This window comes from Mus caroli, unplaced genomic scaffold (assembly GCF_978045245.1).
Source record: "Mus caroli unplaced genomic scaffold, Mus_caroli_1 scaffold_5, whole genome shotgun sequence".
Classification (NCBI taxonomy): Eukaryota; Metazoa; Chordata; class Mammalia; order Rodentia; family Muridae; genus Mus; species Mus caroli.
Genome location: NW_028227260.1, coordinates 20,720,092 through 20,744,907, shown reverse-complemented (window position 1 = coordinate 20,744,907; position 24,816 = coordinate 20,720,092). Strand labels below are relative to the sequence as shown.

At 36.6% G+C, this 24,816-nt stretch overlaps 1 protein-coding gene across 24 annotated transcripts in view; it reads left to right on the top strand.

The window, feature by feature from the left end:
* Positions 1-24,816, top strand: part of Huwe1 (HECT, UBA and WWE domain containing E3 ubiquitin protein ligase 1) — a 137,365-nt gene that overhangs the window by 23,950 nt on the left and 88,599 nt on the right. For 23 of the 24 annotated variants that reach the window (XM_029473129.2, XM_085837965.1, XM_085837960.1 and 20 more), the window contains 4 exons: positions 10,748-10,816; positions 15,651-15,749; positions 16,376-16,582; positions 18,712-18,864. In XM_029473129.2, coding sequence (XP_029328989.1) covers positions 10,772-10,816; positions 15,651-15,749; positions 16,376-16,582; positions 18,712-18,864 — 504 coding nt within the window. In that variant the 5' untranslated portion in view covers positions 10,748-10,771. Of the gene's footprint in view, positions 1-10,747; positions 10,817-11,747; positions 11,856-15,650; positions 15,750-16,375; positions 16,583-18,711; positions 18,865-24,816 lie in introns of all 24 variants that reach the window. The other variant, XM_085837957.1, reaches the window with a different exon arrangement.

Sequence of the window (24,816 nt, the reverse complement as noted above, 5' to 3'; positions counted from 1 at the left end):
ATCTCGATATTTTCCCAGAATACCATATAATTAGAGTAGTCTGTTTTGTTTGGTTTGTTTTAAAATCAGGTTGACATTTTGATTGTTTATTTTCTCTGGAGATCCATCTGCTTCTGCACTGAAATTAAAGGCTCTATATCTGGCCTTTCAGATTGACTTCTTTTGTTCAGTAATCAGAGTTTGAGATTTTTCCACATCTATTTCTTGATAGCTCATTTAGTACTAAATATTCCTTTGTCTGATATACACCAAGTTTGACAGTTACAATGCAAATAATAGCTTATATTTTATGAATATGCTTAGTTCTCTAAAGGCATTTTAGCCATCTTCCAGGCAATCTAAGGGACTTCTTATTCTACATCCTTGCTAACATTCTGATGTCAGTGTTCTGGGTTTGGTTATTGTAATAGGCATAGTGAAATCTCAGTGCTGATTATCACAGTCTCTTGTTGTGTAGCATCTTTTCATTAGTTAATTTTCTATCTGTATATCTTCTCTGGTAAGGTATCCACTAAAAATTTTATTGGTTTATTTTTATTGACTTTCTATTCTTTGTGTTTTCTTGGTTTTTTTGGAGACAGGGTTTCTCTGTGTAGCCCTGGCCGTCCTGAAACTCACTCTGTAGACCAGGCTGTCCTTGAACTCAGAAATGCACCTGCCTCTGCCTCCCGAGTGCTGGGATTAAAGGTGTGTGCCACCAACGCCTGGCTTTCTTTGTGTATTTTTATATTTTTAATAATTGTTTTCTATGTCTTTACTCTGTCTTGCTACTTTGGATTAAACCAACCACTTCATCTGTGAGCCATGTCCTAGTTACCTTGATGCCTTTTTTAGCAAATATTTTCTCCATGCTAGCTAGCTTTTTTATTTAAAAGAGAATGCTTTTTTTTTCTTGGATGGATACCCTTGGTTATAATTTGAAACATCGTCACCAAAACCTGTATCATCTAACTCTTTTTGGAGATGTATTATTTTACATTTTGTAGATAGGTCTATGATCCATTTTGAATTGCCTTTTCTGAAAAAATGTGGAATTTTATTGTTTTGTCTTTTTTATGATGCATGTGGGTGCACAGCTATTCCAGTACCTTTTTAAAAAAAAATCCCTCATGCATATATTGACTTTGATTCTTTGTCAGAGTTGACCAATTTATATGGGGCTATTTTAGGGCTCCATTTTCTGTCCCCCCCCCCCATTGGCTAGTACCGCACTAATGATCTGTAATTTTCCTCCTAGATCTGGACATACTTTGATATATTGATATTTAAGTATTCTTAAGATGCTTATATAAATGGTATTCATTTCAAATCCAGTTGTTCATGGTAGCATATGTAAGAGTAATTAATACATTAATCTTGTATTCTGGAGGTTTCAGGAGGCAGTTTTTCTTTGTGGCTATTGGGTGTATTTTTTGGATTTTCTACATAGATGAAATGATAAGACACATTCCAATCTATGTGTCTTTTACTTCCTTTATTTTAGACCTCCCATAAACAAGTATTTTAAAAATACTTAATTTAAAGAAAAATAAATTAATAGAAAAAAGTGAGAGATCTCAGTCTTTTGAAGCACATCAAGGTTTCAAAAATCTGCCAATCCAAAAACCAATAAATGGCAAGGAATAAAGATTAGGGAAGAGATTAATGGAATAAGCTGAAAGAATGACCCAAAAAAAAAATCAACCAAATAAAATTAGATTCCTATCCTTCACCTTGGACATTAATCAGCTAGAAATTGATCAAAGACTTTAATCCCTCAAACTCAGTCAGAAACATAGGGAATACCCTTCTAGACACTGGGGGTAAATAACAAGTTTGGAACAGAATTTTAAGAGCAGAGTAACTGAACCAAGTATCAGCAAACTAAATATGTAATTACAAAGTTGCTACTCAGCAAATAAAATTATAAAGAAAGCACATTGACAGCCCACAGAGTGGGAAAAAATCTTTACAAGGTATACAGATAAAAGGTTTATATTCAGAATTACTGAGAATTGCATAAATTAAACACTAAGCAGATACAACTTGCAGTCAATATCTGAATAATGAGATTGAGTGGGCAGTTTTCAGAAGAATCACAATTTTGTAAGTAGATTTTTAAACAATGTCTTTATCTTATTCTATGTGTACGAGTGTTTGCTTGTATGTGTGTATTGCACCATGCACACCCAGTGCCCTTGAAGGCCAGAAGTAAGCCGAGTCCCCAGGAGTTACAACTGTGAGCTGCCATGTGGTTGCTGGGAACTGAATCCAGGTCCTCTGCAAGAGCAGTCAGTGTTCTTAACCTCTGAGCCGTTTCTCCAGTGTTTTTTTTTTTTTTTTTTTTTGGTTTTTCGAGACAGGGTTTCTCTGTTTAGCCCTGGCTGTCCTGGAACTCACTTTGTAGACCAGGCTGGCCTCGAACTCAGAAATCCGCCTGCCTCTGCCTCCGGAGTGCTGGGATTAAAGGCGTGCGCCACCACGCCCGGCTTCTCCGGTGTTGAAACACAATTTTAAAGTGTTCACATCCCAGTCATCAAGGAAATATAAATAAAACTACTTTGACATACCATTTCACTCAATGAGAATAGCTACCTATCCAGATGTTTGAGAGAAAGGAAATAGGGAAAGAAGAATGAAATAGGGTACTTCATTCCCAAGTACCAGAAGATAGAGTAAAAATACACAAAACAATTATCCAATTATTCATTGCTGGTTAGCGTGCAAATTAAAACAACTGATATGGGAACCAGTGTGGGAGTGCTTCAAAAAATTAAAAAAAGCACTAACGGATGACCCATCATTCCACTCTTGAACATATCTCTATAAACAAAACCATAAAATTTGCTGGAAATGGTTGGACATTGAATGTTTCTGTTTGACTGAGTGGGGGATCAAATTAAGGTCTTTGATCAATTTCTGACTGATTAATGTATAAAGAGAAAGATAGGAATCTAATTTTATTTGATTGTTTTTTTTTTAATGTATTGTTCTTTCAGTTTATTTCATTAATCTCTTCCCCAATCTTCACTATTCCTTGCCATTCATTTACTGGCTTTTGAATTGCAGTTTTTTTAGAGAGCCTTAATGTGCTTTGTTAGATTATTTATTTGAGATTTCTCACTTTTTATTTTCCATTCATTTATTAATTCATTCACTTTACATCCTGATCATAGCCCCCTGTCCCCATCTCCCCTCTCACAGTCCTGCCTCACACATACCTCATTCCCCTTCACCTCTAAGAAGGTGGAGGTCCCCCTCTGGGTACTAACCCACCCTGGCACCTCAAGTCACTGCAGGACTAGGTGCATCCTCTCCCACTGAGGACAGACAAGACAGGGGAATAAGATCCCCAAGCAGGCAGCAGGCAGGGTTACCCACATCAAGTGTTGGGGGACCCATATGAAGACTAAGCTATACATCTGCTAAATATGGGGGGGGGCTTAGGTCCAGCCTTTGTATGCTTTTTGTTTGGTGGTTCAGTCTCTGGGAGCCCCCAAGGGCCCAAGTTAGTTGACTCTGTTGGTCTTCCTATGGAATTTCTATCCCTTCTGGGTCCTTTAGCCCTTCCCACAACTCTTCTACAAGACTCCCTGGTTTCATCCAGTGTTTGGCTCTGGGTCTGCATCTTTTTCTGTTAGCTGCTAGGTGGAGCCTCTCAGAAGACAGTTATGCAAGGCTCTTGTCTGCAAGCATAACAGAGTATTAATAGTGACAGGGATTGTTGCTTGCCCATGGGATGAGTCTCAAGTTGGCCCAGTCATTTGGCTGGCCATTCCCTGCATTACTTGTAGACAGAATAAATTTTGGGTTGAAAGTTTTGTGGGTGGTTTAGTGACTCTATTGCTCCACTGAGAGTCTTGACTGGTTACAGGAGGTGGCCATTTCAGGCTCCATATCTCCCACTGCTCTCCTTCACTGGATCTCCCTCCACCCCCACATCTCTCACTTTCTAATATGAGCACTATAAATTTTCCTCTTAGGACTGCCTTGGCTGTGTCTCAGAATGGAGGTTCTAGTAGGTTGTTCTCATTTTGTTGGTGTCTAGGAATTTTAAATTTCCCTTTGAATTTCCTGGATAGCACACTTTTGTCCCCAAATATTTTTGTAGTTTCTCCTGTAGAATTCTTTCTTCTTTTTTTATGCTCTGATAGGACACAAGGAATTAGTGTGGTTTCTTTTTATTTTGTATTTGTTGGGACTTTTTATTCTATGATACCGATTTTGGAGGTTCCATGTACTGCTGAGAAAAATGCATATTCTCTGTTAGGTAGAATATTTTAAATGTATCTGTTAAGTTGATTCCATCTGAAGTTCCTTTGCCCATTTTCATTTCAGAACACCTATAGAAATGAGTGGTATATTGAAGTTTCTCACTATTATTGTACTTGGACCTATGTGGTTTTTATGCCTTTTGCTGTTTCTTTTATGAAATTCGAGGCTCCAATTATAAATGGTTGTTTCTTTTCCCAGCCTACTTAATTCACCCATTTTTTTCATAGATTGTGCACTTTTGTGTACAATCTTATAAAGGAGTCTATCGTTCCACCTTCTATAATATTTCATTAGGAATTTTCCAAAGTGCTAGATTGGTTGTTGTTATTGATTGCCATAATTTGTGTTTGTCTTGAACTATCCTTATTTCTTCATCACTTTGAAAGATAAACTTTGCTAGTTAACATTCTTGGCTCACAGTTACTTCAGAGTTTGATAAGACATTACTTCCTTTGTGTTTTTCTGTTTGCTGATGAAAAGTCTGGGCTGTGTCTGACATTTCTTTGGCCTTTGTATGTAAGTTGATATTTTCCTCATGTTACTTCTAGTATATTTATTTACTTTGTATTTTTGACATCCTGACTAATGTATCATGGAGTTTCTTCTCTGGTCATGTCTATGTGGAGTTCTTTCTAAATGTCTTATGTGTGTAGTTTTATCTACTTGTACTATAGTGCCAATAAATAGCCTGTGTTCCTATTGATTTTATCTGTTCCTTTCTACACCATGAATTCTCACATTTCACCCCTTGATTGTATCCCAGAATTTTTAGAAATACCATTCATACTCATTCATGTATGTGTCAGAGACAGACAGGCAGACAGACAGACAGACATACAGACAGACACACACACACACCTACACCTACCGACTGACCACTGGAACCTCAGTCAAAACCTGGATCATTGCCCTTTAAGACCACTGGAGTCAAAGCTTTAGTCTCTCAGGGATCCTTGGTACCACCTGGGCTGGAGACCTATCTAATCATATAGTCTTTTTTAGTCCCTTTGGAGTCAGAGGCCTGAACTTGTGGTTATTCTTAAGCATGGTTCATGTTGTGCTCCTGGGGATTCCCAGTTAATAGACCCCTGGGGCACCCAGCCGCTGGGCTAGCCCAGGATATCAGATAAGCACTCCACCAACAGGAAGCCAAGGGGAGGTAGGTCACTTGGTGGAGTTTCCAAATCAGTCTGCTACAAGAACATGGAGTAGAGTCCTGGGCCAGAGGCTAACAGGATACCAAGTTGAAGTACAGCCTCAAGGTGACTGGAGAGGCAAGCAGGCTTGAGAGTTCTTTATATATTCTAAGTACTATACTATACATGGTTTGTAATTATTTTCTCCCAATAGGATTTTATATACGTTTTGTTTAATTCTGGGACATTTTGAGTTAATTTTTAAAAATTAATTATCTGAATATATACATGTGTGTGACTGTGTATGTGAGTGCAGATTCCTGTGGAGTCCAAAAGAGAACTTGGATCCCTTTTTGCTGGAGTTATATGTGGTTATGAGCTATATGAAGTGGGTGCTTGGAATTGAACTTGGGTCTTCTGCAAGAGCAGCACAATTTGCTGAGCTATCTCTCTAGCTCCTTGAATTAATTTATGTGAGCTGTGACACTTGGGCCATAGATTATCACTTTGTATATGGATGTATTCTTGTTCTGACAACTTTTATTGACAACGCTTCCTTGATGTCACTTGGGTGTATTTGTATATTGGGGTTTTTAATCTATCTTATTGATATACATGTCTCTCAGTCAATACTACTGTGTGTATGTGTGTGTGTGCATATACATGTATAGTGTCTTGATGTATAAAATGGTATAGAGAGTATAGAGTGATAGTATTTGCTAGGGGTTTGGAAAATACTGTCTAAAGAATACAAGATTTCAGTTTAGGAGGAATGAATTCTAGGAACATTATCCACCATGATGACAATAGTTAGTGGATATATGAAAATTGTTGAGAGTCAACTTTTAGGTGTTTTTCTCCATACCCCCAAAATTTATATGAGGCAGTACCTCATTAACTATTTTAGCAATTCTACAATTTGGGCATAGTTCAAAATATGTTGGAGACCATAAATGCATGGTTTGTATCTCTTAGCTTAAAGTTTAATATAAAAAATAGTGACCGGCCAGAAGTAGTGCTTGGGAGGAGAAATAGGTCGATCTCTGAATTCGAGGACAGTCTGGTCTACCTAGAAGAATTCTAGGACATCCAGGGATAAACAGAAACCGTGTTTGAAAAACCCAGAAAAGTTAGTAGCTGATATTCTCGACATGGTGGTACATGCCTTTAAGCTTATCATTCAAGAAACAGAGGCAGGTGGGTCTTCAGAGTTCAAGGCCAGCTTGGTATACATAGTGAGTTTCAGGACAGCCAGAGCAGGGCTTTATTCTCGTTTAAAACAACAAAAATAAAAATTCCTCAAACCCAAACAAAAAACTGAGAACCAGTCTCACAACCTGAATCCAACCCCTCAACCCTACATGGTGAAAGGAAAGAAACTAACTCCTGCCAAGTTGTTTTCTGACCTCCACATGCATATATGCATAACACAGGTGCATGTGATGAACACACAAGCAATTTAAATTTTTTGAGCTATAGCTGAGATAAAAAGCTGTTTGACCCTACCCCTCAAGAGGGTTAGATTGAGCCTTGCATGCTTGTTATCCTATCACTACAGGGGAACTAACTGACCCTACATAGCAATACTCTTGTCTCCAAAAATAGTGTTTAACCCATGAGACAAGACAAACACCTCCCCACCCCCACCCCCACTCCTCCTGTCTGTTGGCAAGTTAAGAATTGTTGGGGGTGGCATGTCATTTTATGCAGTAGTCTAACCATTGTTGACTTATTCTTGTTTCAGCAAATAACCTATCAATGTTTTTTAATTTCAACTCAGTGGGGCACACACAAAGAGAAATAGTGAAAGTAGGAGTGGTCTTGCTGGGAAGAAGGGGTTCCAGGAGCAATGGGAAAGAGCAGATTAATTGACATGGAGTGAGGCTTACAAACTAAATTTTTGATGTAAACGTGAATTGTCAAAAATAGTGATTTGACGTTTTTATTTTTCCAAGTTGTTTCTGCTATTGTCATTCCTTTGCTTTCCCATACACATTTTGGACTAGTTTAGGTTTACTCAAGAGTCTTACTGGGATTGGAGTAGGAACAGTGTTAAACTTGTGTATCAATTTTAGGAGATTTGACATCTCTACCATGTTGAATCTTCAGGATGTTATGAGTGCTCGTGTATAGTATTTGTCAGTGCATATGTATGTAGAAGCAGAGTTCAACTTTGAGTGTGTTGCTCTATTGTTCTCTATTATATTTTTTAATACTGAGTCTCTCTGAACCTGAGGTTTTCTACTTCTGGTAGACTGACTGACCAGTGAGTTCCCAGGATCTATTTGTTTTCTTCTCATGTGCCCCAAACACTGTAGTTACAGACTTCTACCTGGGTTCTGGGGAACTGTATTCATGTTCTTGTGCTTATACTGCTGCAAGTACTTTTATCACTACTAAATCTGCTTGGCCATTCTGCGAGGTGTTTTATAAATGGGGGAGTTGTAGTCTTTTCTGGTCTGTGTGTTCGCTACTGTCTAGTGTTGTACTATTAAGGGCAAGAACTTCCAACATTGTCTTCGAATAAAGTGATGAGTACACTTTGAGTTGAGTTCCTCATTCATTCTAAAGGGAAAACATGCACCATTATATACTTGAGTTGTATAATGTTGGGGCAGATTGCTACTTCTCATATCAGAAGCAACTTAATTGCTTCTCTACATATACCTGTATCTCCAATAATGGGATCTAGTGTTAGCTGTAAAATCTTTTGTAAGAACAACAAAAAAGCCTGGTAGTTAAGTGTACAAATTGTTCAGTATATGGTTTCTACTCCATGGTTAAGATTGTTGTCAGGATCTAGTTGGCCTCATTTTAGGTATTTTGAAGTTGTTGATAGGAGTTAATCTTGTCCTTTGTGTTAGATGATGAGGTAATTTTACAAGGGAATTTGTAGTTACATATTCCTAAATATTAATTATAGGAGAATGTTGTTTAATGTTCAAATACTATATAAACCAAATGTTTTGGGTGATAAATATTTGAAAAGATATTAACTTTGATTTATATGTATGTCAAAAATGACATGGCCTCAAATGTTAATATTTAAACATTTAGACATAATATTTAAATGTGCCCATCATTTAAATAAAATACTGTGGAACATTCTTAATCTTTTTACCATCTCTTCCTTAATACTCATTGATTGAATAGGTGTAAGCAAAACAGATAATTAGGACAGAAGCTACCTGGAATATGTATGTATTCATGGCTGGTTACCTTAAATAGCACCAGATCTTTCTGAAGAGCCTGAAATCTACCTCTACCACTGTGCATGTGTCCTCTTTGATAGTAGGAGAAATGTTGGTTTCTTACCACAATTTGGTCAGTGTATCTTCAAGGACTTATCTGTTATTAAATGTTACAGGCATTACATGGGTCTGATTAGGCTGTTACCTATTTTGGGGCCTTTTAAATTACTTGGTCTTACCAAAGTGATTGTGTTAAACTGTCAGGACAGTTTTAGTAGTGTCTTACACATTGTTTCCTAGTATATTTAAAAAAGACTTCTCTTTGTTTTTTTAAAAAAAATTATTTGTTTGTTTGTTTGTTTGTTTGTTTTTCGAGACAGGGTTTCTCTGTGTAGCCCTGGCTGTCCTGGAACTCACTTTGTAGACCAGGCTGGCCTCGAACTCAGAAATCCGCCTGCCTCTGCCTCCCGAGTGCTGGGATTAAAGGCGTGTGCCACCACCACCCAGCTAAGAATTGTCTTTGTTAAGTCTGCTCTTTCCCGAAGGTCCTGAGTTCAAACCCCACCAACCACATAGTGACTCACAACCACCTGTAAAGAGATCTGATACCCTCTTCTGGTGTGTCTGAAGTCAGCTACAGTGTACTACATATAATAATAAAAATCTTTGGGCCGGAGCAAGTGGAGTTGACCAGAGTGAGCAGGGCTGACCAGAGCAAGCAGAGGTCCTAAAATTCAATTCCCAACAACCACATGAAGGCTCACAACCGTCTGTACAGCTACAGTGTACATACATACATACATACATACAAAAAGACATAATTTATCTTCCTGTTAAAAGGCACATTGCCAAAACCATCACATGGCTTAGCCTTAATCCTTGTGTTTAGCTGTGAGTTAACATTACAGTGGGGCAGGGGCGTTATTTGGCTTATTCGTCCACATTATGCAGTCTATTGTTAAAAGGAGTCAGGGAAGAAACCCAAACAGGAATCTAGAGTCGTGAATTGAACCAGACATAGGCCATGGAGAGGGAGAGAATTTACTGGCTTGTTCTTTCTGCCCTGCTCAGCCTTCTTGTATACTCCAGGACCACCAGGGATGTCACCATTCACATCCCTGTAGTAGGCTGGACCTTCCTACATCAATCATTAATTAAGAAAATGTCCTATAGACTTTAGGCAGTCTGATAGAGACATTATTAAGTGATATTTTCATTTCCTTTCTAGAGTATTGTCTTTAGACCTAGATTTATATTTAGTTGCTTTTTTGTTTTGTTTTGTTTTTAATCTGTTGCCCAGCCTAGTCATGAATTCCCATTGATGCTTCTTCTGCTCCAGTCTGGAGTTACAGGTGTGAATCATGATGTCTGATTCAGTAGACTTATATTTCACGTTTTAACTGTTTTACTTAATCACAAATTTCTGTTATGTAATTGTCTGCAGTATTTTCTAGCAGTTATATAGTCAATTCAAAAACCAATCCTAGAGCTGAAGAGAAAACAGTTAAGATCACTTTTTCCTGGTACCTGTATGGTAGCTCACAACCATCCTTATACTTTCAATATATCTAATGGCTTCTGATCGTCTTGGGCCCCACGCCTCTATGATGTACATATATACATGTGAACGAAACACACACATAAAGTAATTTGATTTAAATAACAACTTTAAACATCTTATTTGGGGCTTTTGGTACTTTCTGATTTTTCACTTTTGTACCTATTCATGCAATATAGATTAATAATGTTAAATGTTTATGTACATCTTTAAAACTTTGCCTAAATTCCCAGAACCCCCCCCCAATAACTAGAGGCTTATAGTGAGTTTTCCACCCCAAGTTATCAAAAAACCTTGCATACTTAACTGTGTCAATAAAGAGTTTGAAATCTTTATAATAGGAGAAGAAAAAAAAAGCTGTTTTGTTTTGGCTTAGTTTGGTTTTAGGTTTATTGTAACGGGGATCATTGGTTAGTTTTATCTAAAGATACTCTGCCATTTTCTGTCTAATAACCATACCATCGAATTAACATAACTCCAGTGTTACACTAGGTATTTTGCATACTCTTCGTCTAATATTTGTATTTCTAAGACTAGAGCTGTAGAATATCTGTAACTTTATGTTCTCATTACTTTGGGTTTTTTGTTTTTTTTTTTTTTTTTTGCAGATCTTAAATCAGAAAACTGAAAACATGAAAGTAGACAGGACTAAACTGAAAAAGACACCTACTGAAGCTGTGAGTATCCAAATTTGCTTTGTGCATTTTCTTTATTTCAGGAAAAAAATCATTGTGACCAGTTCAGCAGTTCTGATCTTCCAAATAAGTATGTCCAGTTAATACAAAGTGTTAACTATAGTAACTTGTGAAACTAGGAGGAATATCTCTGTTTTTTTGTCTAGCATGCATGAGGCCTTGGGTTGCACCCTGAACACTACCAGAAAAAATACTTCCTTGCCATTTTAACTTACTTTGATTAAAAATTAGTAGCTAAGTGACCAGTGGAAAAAGGAATAGTGAACAATACTTTGAAGATATTTGGTCCCTGAAAGGGACTCTCAGGCTACAATATAAGCATTGAAAGACAGTATGACAATGGAAAAGAGATGTAGAATTAAAATTGACTATAGCTAATAGAACCTAGAGTTTTTTGTTTTGTTTTGAAAACAAAAATGGTAAGTTCATTGACTTTTTTATTAGTCTTTTATTTTGTATTCTGACATGGGAATATCTGTTTTTACTAAATGCTGTATATTGAGCATATTAATATTGTTACTGTAAATTTTCATTTGATTCTGTTTTTGATGTGTTTTGGTATTTATAAGTTTTGATGACTATTATAATATTTAAAAGTGAAGAATAAAAACGTCTTAAGGAATTAAGATTTTTAAAACAAGACAGTGCCATCAGCGTAATAATCTATTTATATGAGAGTTGAAAATCAGGACAACCTAGCATACATAAGAACTTAATAGAGGGATTATATATTGTGGGAAAGAACAGTATTAGTCAATAAAATGTGCCAAGACAATTACATTTGATTTGGGTGGGATGGTGCGGGGGACTGTTTTACTGAAGTAAATTGTAGATAAGTCATCAAAAGTCAGATATTTTTAAAAGAAATTATAGGAGAAGTAGAACATACAGGTGAATGTTTACCTTGTCTTAGGTGGGGATTGCCCTTCCAAGCATTAAAGCAAAGGACAAAATACCAAAATGGAAATGTAAAATACCATATCCAAAATAAAAGGACACATGACAATAGCCATTCTAACAGGTATGAGGTAATATCTCATTATGATTTTGATTTGCATTTCCCTGATTATTAGTGATGTTGAGTACCTTTGTATGTGCCATTTGGCCATTGTCTTTGGAGAAAAGTCTTTTCAAATTCCTTTGCCCACTTTAAAATTGGGTTATTTGGGGGTTTTTCATTATGAAGTTGAAGAATTTCTCATATTTTTAAAATTAACTCCCCCCAGAAGAATGAAAAGTGAAATAAGTTAATTACAGAGGAACAAATACTGCATGATTCCTCTACTATGGGGCATCTAAAATAGTCAAAAGGTATGTAAGTAGGCAACAGAATGAATGATGTTTATCAGGGGAGGGAATGGGGAATTGTTCTATGGCTATGTATAATTTAGTAAAACAAGTGAGTAAAAAGTGAATAAAAAGTTGGGCATGGTGGCTCCTGTCTAAGGAGACTGAGGCAAAAGAGCCACAAGGTCAGGGCTACATAGTGATACCCTATTTGAAAAGAAAAAGGATAAGTTTCAGAACTTACAGTTACTGGTAAATTGCTGTGTACTTTAAGAATTTCGTTGAGGATAAACTTCATGTTAAGTGTTTTTAATACACACAAATACACAAAGGGCCACAAGGAAACTTAGAGGTGATATATGTTTTTCACCTGAAATGTGGTGATGGTAAAATGAATGTATGGATCCATATAAACTCACCAAATTATGTTAATTATGTGCTGTTTTTGTATGTTCAAAATTAAGCTCAGTTGTGTGGGGGAGTCATGGGACATGACAAGCTGGAGAAAATATTTGTAACCCAAAATAGTTAATATCTTTTATACTATGTCAGTAGAAGAAATGAATATCCCAATGACAAAATGGGCATAAAACCTTTCAGAGAAGGACCAAAGCCAGTAAACTAGAAAGAGTCTCTCTTACAGGTGATCAGAGAAATGCAAATTTTATTTTTTATGCTAAGTGAATTATAAGGCTCTTACAGTCACACTTATGTAAATTTCCTAGCTTCTATCAGATTATTTAAGAATATAAAATCACTGACTAGGTGTGTTTTAAGGCTTGGGTTGCCTGTTTTACTCAAGCAACATAGAAGATTGCCCAGTTTCTCATACTGGTGTTAGTACTAGGTTTTATTTTTAAGAAATGTTTTGTTTTTCATTGATTTTACTGGTGTCAGTACTAGGTTCAATTTTTAAGAAAATTTTTTTTTCATTGATCATACTGGTATCAGTACTAGGTTTTATTTTTAAGAAACGTTTTTGGTTTTTCATTGATCACTTAGAATATTGGCAGTATTTCAAAGGATTTCCCCCATAGGTTTGATAATGGAAACAAATTCAAGTAAATCCTGGTAGCAGCTTTGAACTGACAGATGGCTTGCCTTTTCCTCTGAGTTGGGACAGTCCCACTTGGTTTGCATTTATGTATGGAGAAAAAGGAAAAATATTGTAAAGATAAGTAAACCTTATAATTAGAAAACACGAGCACCTTAGATTTAAATGTGTGTAATAGATGAACCCTGTGAAAAGTTGGGTTGGAGGTGGGGCTATACCAAATCCCATGAGATGGTTCACCAGGTAAAAGTTTCTTACAATTTAATCTCAATGAGCTCAGCCCCTAGAACATAAGGTGAAGATAACCAACTCTGCATGATTGTCCCTGTCTTATGACATCTGCACATATTTACTCTCTCTCCTTTCTTTCCTCCTTTCCTATTTCCTCCTCCCTGTCCCCTAATCCTTCCCTCTTTCCCCTCTCATTCAGCAATAACAAGTCTCTCACTCACAAGTTTAAAGGATGTTAGAATGATTCTTTGAAAATAAGAGAGACCAGAAAGGTTGGGTATGGTAGTGCAAACTTTTAAGTCCTAGCACCTGGAAGGCAGAGGCAGGTAGATATCTGAGTTCCAAGATCAATGAGGGATACATAAGGAGACCCTGTTTCAAAACAAGAAAGAATTTAAGCAAGAAAGAGAAGGAGACAATTGTTTATAATTTTTCCATATGCCACAAAGATAGAGAAATTTAATACTTGAGTTTGGGAAGTAGCATTTAAGTATCCTATTTTGGTCTAGTCCTTGGTAACCTCTAAAGCATTCAGTGGCCATTAGTGAGGTTGAGTTCTAGGAAAGATGGTAAAAGGTCCAGGCAAGCTGCCTTTGTGTATGGCTTGTCCACTTAGACTCAGATGTCTCATAACTGTTCATGATGCCAAGCAGAGTCTTTGGCAAGGCCATAGTATCCTTTGCCAACAATATTGCATTCAAGCAAGATCTGGCTTGGGTACCAGGTTTGTGAGATATTAAATGCCATGTAATGGTGGACATACCAAGTTTTTACAGGACTCAGATGTTAACAACAAAATGGGTATTACCTAACCCACAGAATCATAACATTGAATTAGCCTATCTTTGTCATTAGAAATTTAAATACGTGTATTTGATACTAAATCCAAGTAAATGAAAAAGGGACAGATGAACTGTGTTAACAAGTGTCTCAAATTCTCCATGTTTTCTGTTATTTATTCTTCTTTACTGTTTTTCCTAAAATCTATACTTAAAAGGGGGATGAGGCTGAGGTCAAACCTGGTTTATAGAAGAATTTGGTGTTAGGTGTTTTTCATACATATCATCACCAAAAATTTGAGGTAGATCCTAGCAAAGTTGAGAATTAGGCTTAAAGAAAATCATAGTTTTAAATATGTTATAGGAGATGGGAATCTTTAGGGTTTCCTCTAGTTTTAGATTTCACAACAGCATTGTTGGATATATAGGTGGTATCTAACTATTCATCTCTTTCTTGATGAGAATTCAAAGTGAGGAAATAGGAAAGGAGGAAATCTAAATCTCATGTTCTTTGTTTCGTTTTAAAAAATCTCTTGTGTGTACTTGCTAAGTGGCAGGTACTTGAACATACTATACTCTTCAAGCTAGCTTATTAGATTGTGTTTTCCTGGTAAGTAATGGATAGTAGGTAGGATTCATCATAGTAGTCATAAAACCAAAATCAGAACATAGATTTGTTTGGTTCCAAAGCTAGTTTATTCCCATGACACCATTTATAGAATTAAATAAAAGATATTATCACTTTCCCACCTGTTGTCCATTAATAGAATGTTTCCCAGTCTCAGTCCCTATCCCATTTTCCTTTCCACTTTCAGAACCTTTATTATAAATTCTCAATCCACTCCTTGATACCTGATAATGGTCCTGTTCATCAATACAAGAGATCAGGAATGTATGGAAATGGGAATACCAAGTAAGAATAGAGTCTTAGTTTTACAAAGTTCAGAAGCTCTATGATCTTTTCTAATTCAAGGTTTAATATTGTAGAAAAATAATTCAATGCTAGCCTTTTCCTTTCAGGCTGGTTGGCGTTCTCTTCTCTTCTCTTCTCTTCTCTTCTCTTCTCTTCTCTTCTCTTCTCTTCTCTTCTCTTCTCTTCATCCCTCCATCCCTCTCTCCCTCCACTCCCTCATTTTCCCTCCTTCTGACATTCTGGTTACCTTTTAAGCTATGTTGCAAATTATTTAATTTTGCTTTTAGTGCTGCTTAGCTTATTTCCTTTGTTTCTATTATCCGTATACTTCAAGTAGTTTGCATATACAGGTTTATTCAGATTTAAACAAATGCATAGTGGATTGTTTCGATTAAAGTATTTCCTCACAGGCTTCTATTGTAATCTAAAAGATTTAGTTTTATATAAGCAAAAGTTGAATTTCTTTGTGGGTTTAAGGGTCCCTTTTCCCATTCTCTTTGTTTCTTCCTCATTCCTAAACACCTTTTATGAATACTTGTTTGTTTTTCTTAGCCTGCAGACTGCAGAGCCTTAATAGACAAACTCAAAGTTTGTAATGATGAGCAACTCCTCTTGGAACTGCAGCAAATCAAAACATGGAACATTGGCAAGGTATGTAAAATCCATGATAACAGAGGATAGGGAACATGCTATTAGTACATCATTTTGTGTGCTTTGATGATGAACAAGAGAACTGTAATGGAATAGCCTGATTCTATAGTTACTTAAGTATCTAGCATATGTGTCACAGCTCTTGGTTACTGGTATTTAGCCTGAATTGTTGCCAAGATTTTTTTTTTTTTTTAAGATAAATCAATGTGCTGAGCCAGAGAGAGAGAGTTCAGAAAGTAAAAGCATTTATTTCCAAGTCTGGTGACTTGAGAGATCAAGTCTGATCCCTGCATCCTTCATAATGGATGGAAGGAATCAATTCTTCTCCTCCCCCCACCAAATTATTTTCTGACTTCTACATATATGCTCTGGTGTGCACATACCCACATAAATACATTGATGTTTGAAGAAGTGAAAACAAAGCTAAGTGTTATAAAACTCTACTTCAAAGAAACCATTTAGTGTTAAAAGAACCATTATTATTTTGATGATGGGCCTCACTATGTGGCCTACGCTCCTTGGACTCCATATCCTTCTACCTTAGCCTCCTCAACACTGAGATTACTAGAGCATACCACTAAGCCACTTTTATCATATTTTTATATCCTCTTTATCCTTCTTTCTAGTGTGAGTTATATCACTGGGTGGATCTGTTGGACCGCTTTGATGGAATTCTGGCAGATGCTGGACAAACAGTGGAGAATATGTCATGGATGCTTGTATGTGATAGGCCAGAAAAAGAACAGCTGAAAATGCTTCTATTAGCTGTATTGAACTTCACAGCCTTGCTCATTGAGTACAGCTTTTCTCGGCATCTGTACAGTTCCATAGAGGTAAGAGAATATAAGGCTATGTGGTCTGTTCTTAACTTCAACCGTGTGTGTACACAAACAAGGGAATTTCTGTTTCTGATGGTTGTTTGCTTTCCTTTTCATTATGGATTTCTTAAGATTATCAGCTTCAAAGATAGGAAGTAGTAGTACGTGGTGGGGATTTAGCTCAGTTGTAGTATACTTGCCTAATGGGTATAGGCTCCTGGGTTTAATCCTCAGAACCACAAGGGGAAGTATGACATTTCTTAGCCATAAGTATTACCTCTTAGGATTGATGTGAACGTTTTTCTGTTTCATACTTCAAGACATAAAGAATATAGTACCTGTATTGAAGCATTTATGGACTATTTAGTAATCTTTGTCAAAGATTATTAGAGGTATTCCAAGTTATTTTTAAACTATTAAAATAGTTTGATTTCCTTATTAATGTGCTTATAATTTTCAATGTCTTTTGCCAAAACACATACACTCCCCCCATCATACCTGTGGCAGGGGGAAGGGGGCAGGGGGATGAGTTTCAGCACCCGTTCCTTAATTCAGAATGGTGTATTTGCATGTAACATACATATATCTTTGAAAATACTTAAACTCACCTCAAGATTATTTATAATACCCATCACAATTATATCACTTTTGTTCCTATGACCAAATTGCTGACAAGAACAAGGGAGGAATGTTTTTGAGGAGACAGATTTCATTCTTCAAGGATGGTGGTAGGCAGCTTTACCTCATGGCAGTCACATGCTACTTTTTTTGAACCAAAAAAAGCTATAACGCCCAAGGCTTAAACCCTAGTGACCTAATTCTAAAAGTTCTACAACCTTGTAAAACTAACTAGTGGCTAACTAAGGGTTCAGAAACAAGCCTATAGAGGGGCATTTTACACTCAAATTGTAGCAGTGTATGTGCTGTGTTGATAGTTGACTTTGTCTTAGGAATACTGACCAAACGGTGTATGGGAATGCACCTCAAAAATATATGTCTATCCATGGTAAGTTGAAGGGATGAATGATACGGGTGGGACTGATTATAAGAGCTTATTGTATTCTTTGTACCCATAAAGACTAAGGTTATCAATCCATGGTCAAAAGGGCACTGAAGAGATGGTTTAACAGTTGATTACTTCTAGCGTAGAACTCAGGTTTGGATTCCTAGCATGTAAGCATGGAAGGCTTACAACTATATGTAACTCCACTTCCAGTGGATCTTATTCCCTCTTCTTTTTTTTTTTTATTTTTTTTATTCCCTCTTCTTGATGTTTGTGGCTACATGGTACATAGACATACATTCAGACAAAACACATTAAAGAAATCTTAAATTTAGTGGTCATAAATACTGTAAAAAGAAGTTATTTTCCTTTAGCCAAACTTGATGACCTCGGTACCACCATGTTGTTTTTGTTTTATTTTCTGAAAGAAACAGAATCAGAACAGAAAATGATTTTGGACAAGTAATAGAATGGTTGAACATCAAATGGGAATGGATAAACAGTCAGTCTTGATAAAGAAATAGATGTGCTGCCCAAGGAAGTCCATATAAAGTAAACAAATAAAATGATTTTGTTCATTTCTAGCTCAATTACATAGTGATTTTAATTTTATCCAATTATGTGCTGCAACATATTGGTGAATGTTCTCTGTTTGGGAAAAAAAAAAGAGGTCACTCCCAAGCTCATACCGTACTTCCAATAGTTTTTTTTTTTTTTTGAGTAATTGCACACAGCTGTTGTTGATAGTTTTAGTTTCTATGAGTCCTTTATATATTTGTTATAAAGGAAATAATAGCATACACTTAGGTTCATTTCACAACGCTTAGAAATATAAATTTTTAGTCCTACATATGTAGTCCTACATATAGCATATTTCTACCTTGAAATTCTTCCTTATAAGATACAGATATAATATCGAACTGCAGTTTTCAGTGTTCACAGTTATTGAACTTTCTAGTCAGCTGTTCCTTGGGTGCAGGATTATATATTGTAAGAGATTGACTTATTTTTGTGTATTGTGGCTCAATAACTTGATAGCTTTTAATGTTGACACACATTATTACATCAAAAGAATTTTTTTTGAAGTTGTTAGTGCCAAGTACTTGATGCACTAAACTTTGTCCCTTTTTTGTTCCTATAGCATTTGACAACTTTATTGGCTTCCTCTGATATGCAAGTGGTGCTGGCAGTCCTTAACCTTCTGTATGTATTTAGCAAAAGATCAAACTATATCACACGTCTTGGATCTGACAAGAGGACTCCACTACTGACACGGCTGCAGCATTTGGCAGAGGTGAGTCTTTGGTGAAGATATCAGAGCATATGGTTAAACAGGCATTTCTTGTTTTGCCAAAGTGGATTAGAATCCTTTTTTGGTTTTTCCAGACAGAGTTTCTCTGTATAGCCCTGGCTGTCCTGGAACTCATTCTGTAGACCAGGCTGGCCTCAAACTCAGAAATCCGCCTGCCTCTGCCTCCCGAGTGCTGGGATTAAAGGCGTGCACTACCACGCCCGGCAGAATCCTTTTGTTAACTTTCTGACTTTTACAAGTATTTGGGACAGTGTAACAAAGTTTCAAAAAGCATGAATATTCTCAACTTTTTTTTTTTTTTTTTTTGGTTTTTCGAGACAGGGTTTCTCTGTGTAGCCCTGGCTGTCCTGGAACTCACTCTGTAGACCAGGCTGGCCTCGAACTCAGAAATCCGCCTGCCTCTGCCTCCCGAGTGCTGGGATTAAAGGCGTGCGCCACCAACGCCCGGCGTTATTCTCAACTATTAATTAAATTTGAAATATTTCATCAACTCTGCTCAAGAAACAAAATTCTTGTTTCAAAACTGATAGTGCTGCTTTGGAGAAATTCAGAATAAGGATTCTATGTGAAAAAGAAGCATACAGGGAGAAAAAGGTTAGATTTGAATCTTTAATTCTGATAACCAGTTTTCTCATTTCAGAATTTAAAATTAAGAATTGTTTAGAATAATCGGAGAGCATTTAGTGCTATTTTTTTTCAAATTGGATATTTTCTTTATTTACTTTTAAGATTTTGTCATCCCCCCCACCCCCAAAAAAAACCCTGATGTTGTCCCCTTTCCCGGTTTTCTCTCCAGAAACCCCCTATGCCCTCCCCCCTCGACCTGCTTCTATGAGGGTGTTCGCCCCACCCACCTACCAACTGCTAGCTCCCTGCCCTGGCATTCTTCTACACGGGGGCATTGAACCTTCACAGGGCCAAGGGCCTCTCCTCTCTTTGATGCCTGACATATGTTACATATGCATCTGGAGTCATGGGTTGCTCCATGTGTACGCTTTGGTTGGTGCTTTAGTCCCTGGGAGTTCTGGGAGGTCTGCTTGGTTGATATTGTTGTTCTTCCTATGGGGTTGCAAACCCCTTCAGCTCCTTCAGTACTTTTAGTTAGTGCTATTTTCTAATGGTGGTATTGTATTGGAGTCAAGATTTCCTACAGGAAAATTTAACTCTATCCAAAGATTGTGGCATTCCTAGAGGTTAACTGATTGCTATGAAGTTGTCTTAGAAGTCTTAGAATTTTTTTTCAGGGTCTTCATCTTAGTTACTATTGTCCTATTGTTGTGAGGATACATGATGACCAAGGTAACTTTTAGAAGAAAACATTTGAGAGTTTTTTACAGTTCATAATCATCATGGCAGAAGAATATGGTGATAGGTAGTCATCCATTTGGCATTGGAGCAGTAGCTGAGAGCTTAACATCCTGATCTGCAAGCAAGAGGTAGAGACTGGCCCTATCATGAGTTTTCTAAAACATCAGTAGCACACCCCTGACATGGCCACAGCTATTCACAAGGCCACACCTCCTAATCCTTCCAAAATAGTCTACTAACTGGGGACCAAGCCTTCAAACATGTAATTATATGGGGCCCATTCTCAATCAACCACAGTTGCGATAGTCTGAAGTTTACCCTCATGATCCCCTCTAGTGCTAATATTACAGGCATGTATTACCACATCTGATTGGAGGCTTGTTTTAATAGTCAATTTAATGGTTACCTTAGGATTGGCTCACTTTTCAGGCTATTTTAGGTTCATTACTCACAAGTTTAATAAATTTTATGACTTATCAGTGCTAGGGATAAAACAAGGCTTTGCTCATGCTAGACAATACTACCACTAAACTGTACCTCTAGCCATCAAACCTGCTTTCTAAATATATTCTGAGTGTTTCCTCATTGTAAGAAATGTAAGACAGTTCAATATGGGATCCAGTGTTCAAAAGAAAATGTTTAATCATTTGATAATTAACATAATGTTTGCAAACAACTTCAGTTAAATTAAGTGGTCCATACACAAAGGCATGAAAGTAGGAGGTCTTGTTGGGGAGAAGGGTTGGTTGGGGGGAGGAACGGAACGATAATTATGGATGATAGGAGCTGGGGGAAGCCTTGAATCTCAATACTCATGAGCGGAGGCAAAGACAAGTAGAGAGCTCTGTGAGTTCCCGGCTAGCCTGATCTACATAGTTCCAGGACAGCCAGATACATAATAAATTTCTATTCATCACATTAATCAAACATTAGGGTTCAGCAGGTACTTACCACCAAGCTTAACAGTTATGACCAGAGTTTGATCCAGACACTATATGGTAAGAGAATGACTTCTAAAAGTTCCTTCTGACCTCTACATGCATATTATAGAATGCAGGTGTACACGCCACATGCTTATTAAATAAGTCAGTAAAAATGTAGTAAGAACTTAAAAAATAGACATAAGTACATAGACTCAGGAAGCTCAGAAGTATTAAATTTGTAAATAATCTACCTGAGGTCCTAATGGAGGAAGAAAATTTAAAAATTGAGCAAAATGCCAAGTAATTCTTTGTCTTTTAATTTGTAGTAGAGCAATCTGTAGAGAGGATTTCAGTAGTTTGGAGTGTACTCTTGCTGGAGCTCAATTCCCAATGTACACACAGTGCCTCATGGTTGATCAGGAGCATTTGACAAGTCTGATCTCTTTGGGCACCAGAACTCATGCACAAATTATTCAACACACACAATTAAGGACTTAACTGTGTAAGGAAAGAAATGATTTGCAGTAATTATTTTAAAAGAGTTTGTTGCAGACAGTGGGGTTTTCTTTTGGTTTCCTAGGGAGATGATATAAAATTGTTAGAACTGGCCAGTATGTGGAAACATACATCTTTAAAATCCAGCACTTAGAAGGAATAACTATCTAGTGGGCTACTTGAGTTCAAGGACAGCCTGGTCTACATAGAGAATTCCAAGCCATCCAGGCCTACATAGAAAGATCCTGTCTCAAAAAATTGTTAAAATTCAGTGTGATAGCTAAGCATCACATGGGAGTAGCACTTAATATATATATGACACCGATCTGAGGGTAAAGTTAGAAAATAATCTTAACATTTATTAAAGTTTCATCCTTAAAAACCTCAAGTCTTTTTTTCTTCTTCTCATGTCTGAATACTTTAGGATCTCATCTTGTAACGTGGTGCTTTAAGCACGCTCTAAGCATGACTGATATATCCTAGTTATTTTTAGATATATACCAACTTAATTACCAGGGTCATATGATAATCCCCACTGGGTAGGTGAGTACAGCAAGGCTAATAAATTAATATTATTTTTTGGGGGAAATATATATGGGCTTAGTTCCTGGAAAAGTTATGAGATGCAAAATCTAATGTTCTTAGGTGTTTGGAATTGCTGGAGAATTGTTATTTCATACCTGGAGTCTCTTTAAAGCCTGTAAGCTAGTTCCTAAGTCATTTCCACTTGGTACCATTAAAGAACTTTATACCCAACCCTTCCTGGATGAAACACTGTCTTTGACAAATTCATTTATAACTGAGAAAACAGTACAAAAACATAAGATTTTAAAAAAAGATAATGGACTAGTGCTGTTTTAATAGTCCTGTTTACTGTCTCCTAAAAATTATAAACATTTGTTTTGGTGACAAAACAGATTTTGCTTCCTAGTATTAAAATACAAAATAAGGAAATTGGTTGTGGTCAGTTTGATAAATTTTCTTAATATATATATATTAGCACTTATGGCATATATACTTTTATATCATGCTTTATTTAGTTACTGTACTAGCTGAGTGTTTTTCAGTGTTATCTATTGGGGAAATAGAAGGAAAAAAAATTCTGTCATGCTTCTGCCTTGTATCTTTATATTTGTGGTTTTTTTCTTACCTGTTTCTTTTGTGTAGCCTATAGACTTTGTATATTCCTATCCATATGGTTTTCAACAAATTTCTTCTATGGAATTTCTGAAAATAGCCAAAAGAATACTAGAAACATAGGAAGTACTTACTGTTTTATAAAGGTATAGTAATTAGAATAATGTACTCAATTGATGGTTCAGTAGGTTCCAAAATCATATACAGCAAACATGTAAGAAATTAAGTTATAGCAAATGGTAGTGCATGCCTTTAATCTTGGGGGTGGTGTGGTTTGTGCTGGAGTGGGCAGATCTTTTCTGTATAGTACCAGGACTATACAGAGAAACCCTGTTGAGAGAGAGTGGGGAGAACACATAATTTATGCTAAAGATGACTGTAACAGAAGATGAATGGAGTGTTATGATTCAGTGTTACTATTCAGGAAACAATTTGGTAAAAAACAAAGTTAAGATGAAGAATTGCATGCTTAAAAATACAAATTTTTGGCTAAAGATGTAGTTTCACTGCTTGTCTAACATGCATAAACTGAGTGTGGTAGTGCATATGTGTATTCCTAGCACTCAGGAAGATAAGAAATTGAAGGTAATTCCTTGCCTGTGTAGCAATTTCAAGACCAATCTAGGATACATGAGGCTCTGCCTTAAACATATAAAATAATTGAAGGGTAATATAACTGAATAGTCAGGCATGGCATACCACTTAAGTCCAGCATTTGGGCAACAGAAGCAGGAGGATGTTTAGTTGTTGGTAAGCCTGAGCTGTACAGCAGAACTGCATTTCACAGAGAGGTTGAGAAGAGAAGAGAGAACAACACAGCGGTTAAAAAAAAAAAAGTCTTTTTCCGTGAAGGAAGAAACCAATTCTTTCTCCAATTGAGAAAGCTTATTTAACCTTTTAGGTGAAAAATTTGAATACAGTCAAATTATGGCATCTATGGTTGTCCCAGTTTCCTTTCTATTTGGGTAATTTGCATTTTTTCCTATTGTCGTAGTGACTACTTTTTGTTCATTAATATTTTCCTCTTTATTTCTGTTTCTTTCCTTTCTGTTTTTATTGCTGTTCCCTTTACAAACTACATTTTTATACATAGTATGTTCATCATCGTAAATATATAATTTTTGGCTTATGTCAAAGAACTTAGATAGTTCTGCCCTAATACCTTTGCTGACTGCAATATAATTCTTAATTTCGGTTTGGTTCTACTTCCTTTATGTCACAAACCTGGCTTCAGGGGCTCTTAATTAGCCAATTAGAATGATTATACATCTCCTGTATCCTTCATAGTTTTAAAGTCAGAACCACATAGTTGATACCGCCAACTTTAGCTGCCTTCTTGGGATGGAGCTTACTCCTCCCTTTAAATTATATTTGCATAAGAGTTGATCTGATACTCCTTTTTAGGAACAGAAAGTCCCCTAAGCATTTCCTTTCATAAATTGTAGGACTAACCGGGTGTGGGGGTCTTAGCCCAAGGGTATTATTACTCTCTCTATTCCATTTTGTGTCTGGCCTTATCTCTTTATCTCTTTCAGCACAAGCCATGGCTCCAACATTTAATTTTCTGCTGTTCCTTTTCTCTTTAAATTGTATATTTCATATTTCTTTTTTGTCTTGCTTGGCCTTTTCCTTTGTAGGCCTGAATAAAGGTGATTATTACTAATCTCAAAACAGAATCAATAATAGGATGTCTTGGATTCTCTCTGTTTCAAAATAGTCCAAAAATTTTCAGTTTAGCTCCAGGGAGATTTTTAGGACCAGGACAAAGACAGCAACATTGTTCACCAAAATATCAGGAGTTAGGATCTTTAGTTTCTAATGCTGTTTTCTGAAACCTCTTGAGCTATGCCTCCATAGTTCACTTTGTTCTCAGCACTGCTGTCTTCAAAACTCCTGGTAGGATGGCCTAATAAGCCTAGCTTACAGTTTTCAACCACTTTGCTAGTTCTAAAGTCTTCTACATTCTTTTCAAATAATAGTATGGTCAGTCCTATCACAGCAGTAGCCTACTTTCTGGTACCACCTTGTGTCAGTAACTTTTAAATTGTTGTGATAAGAGACAGTATGGTGA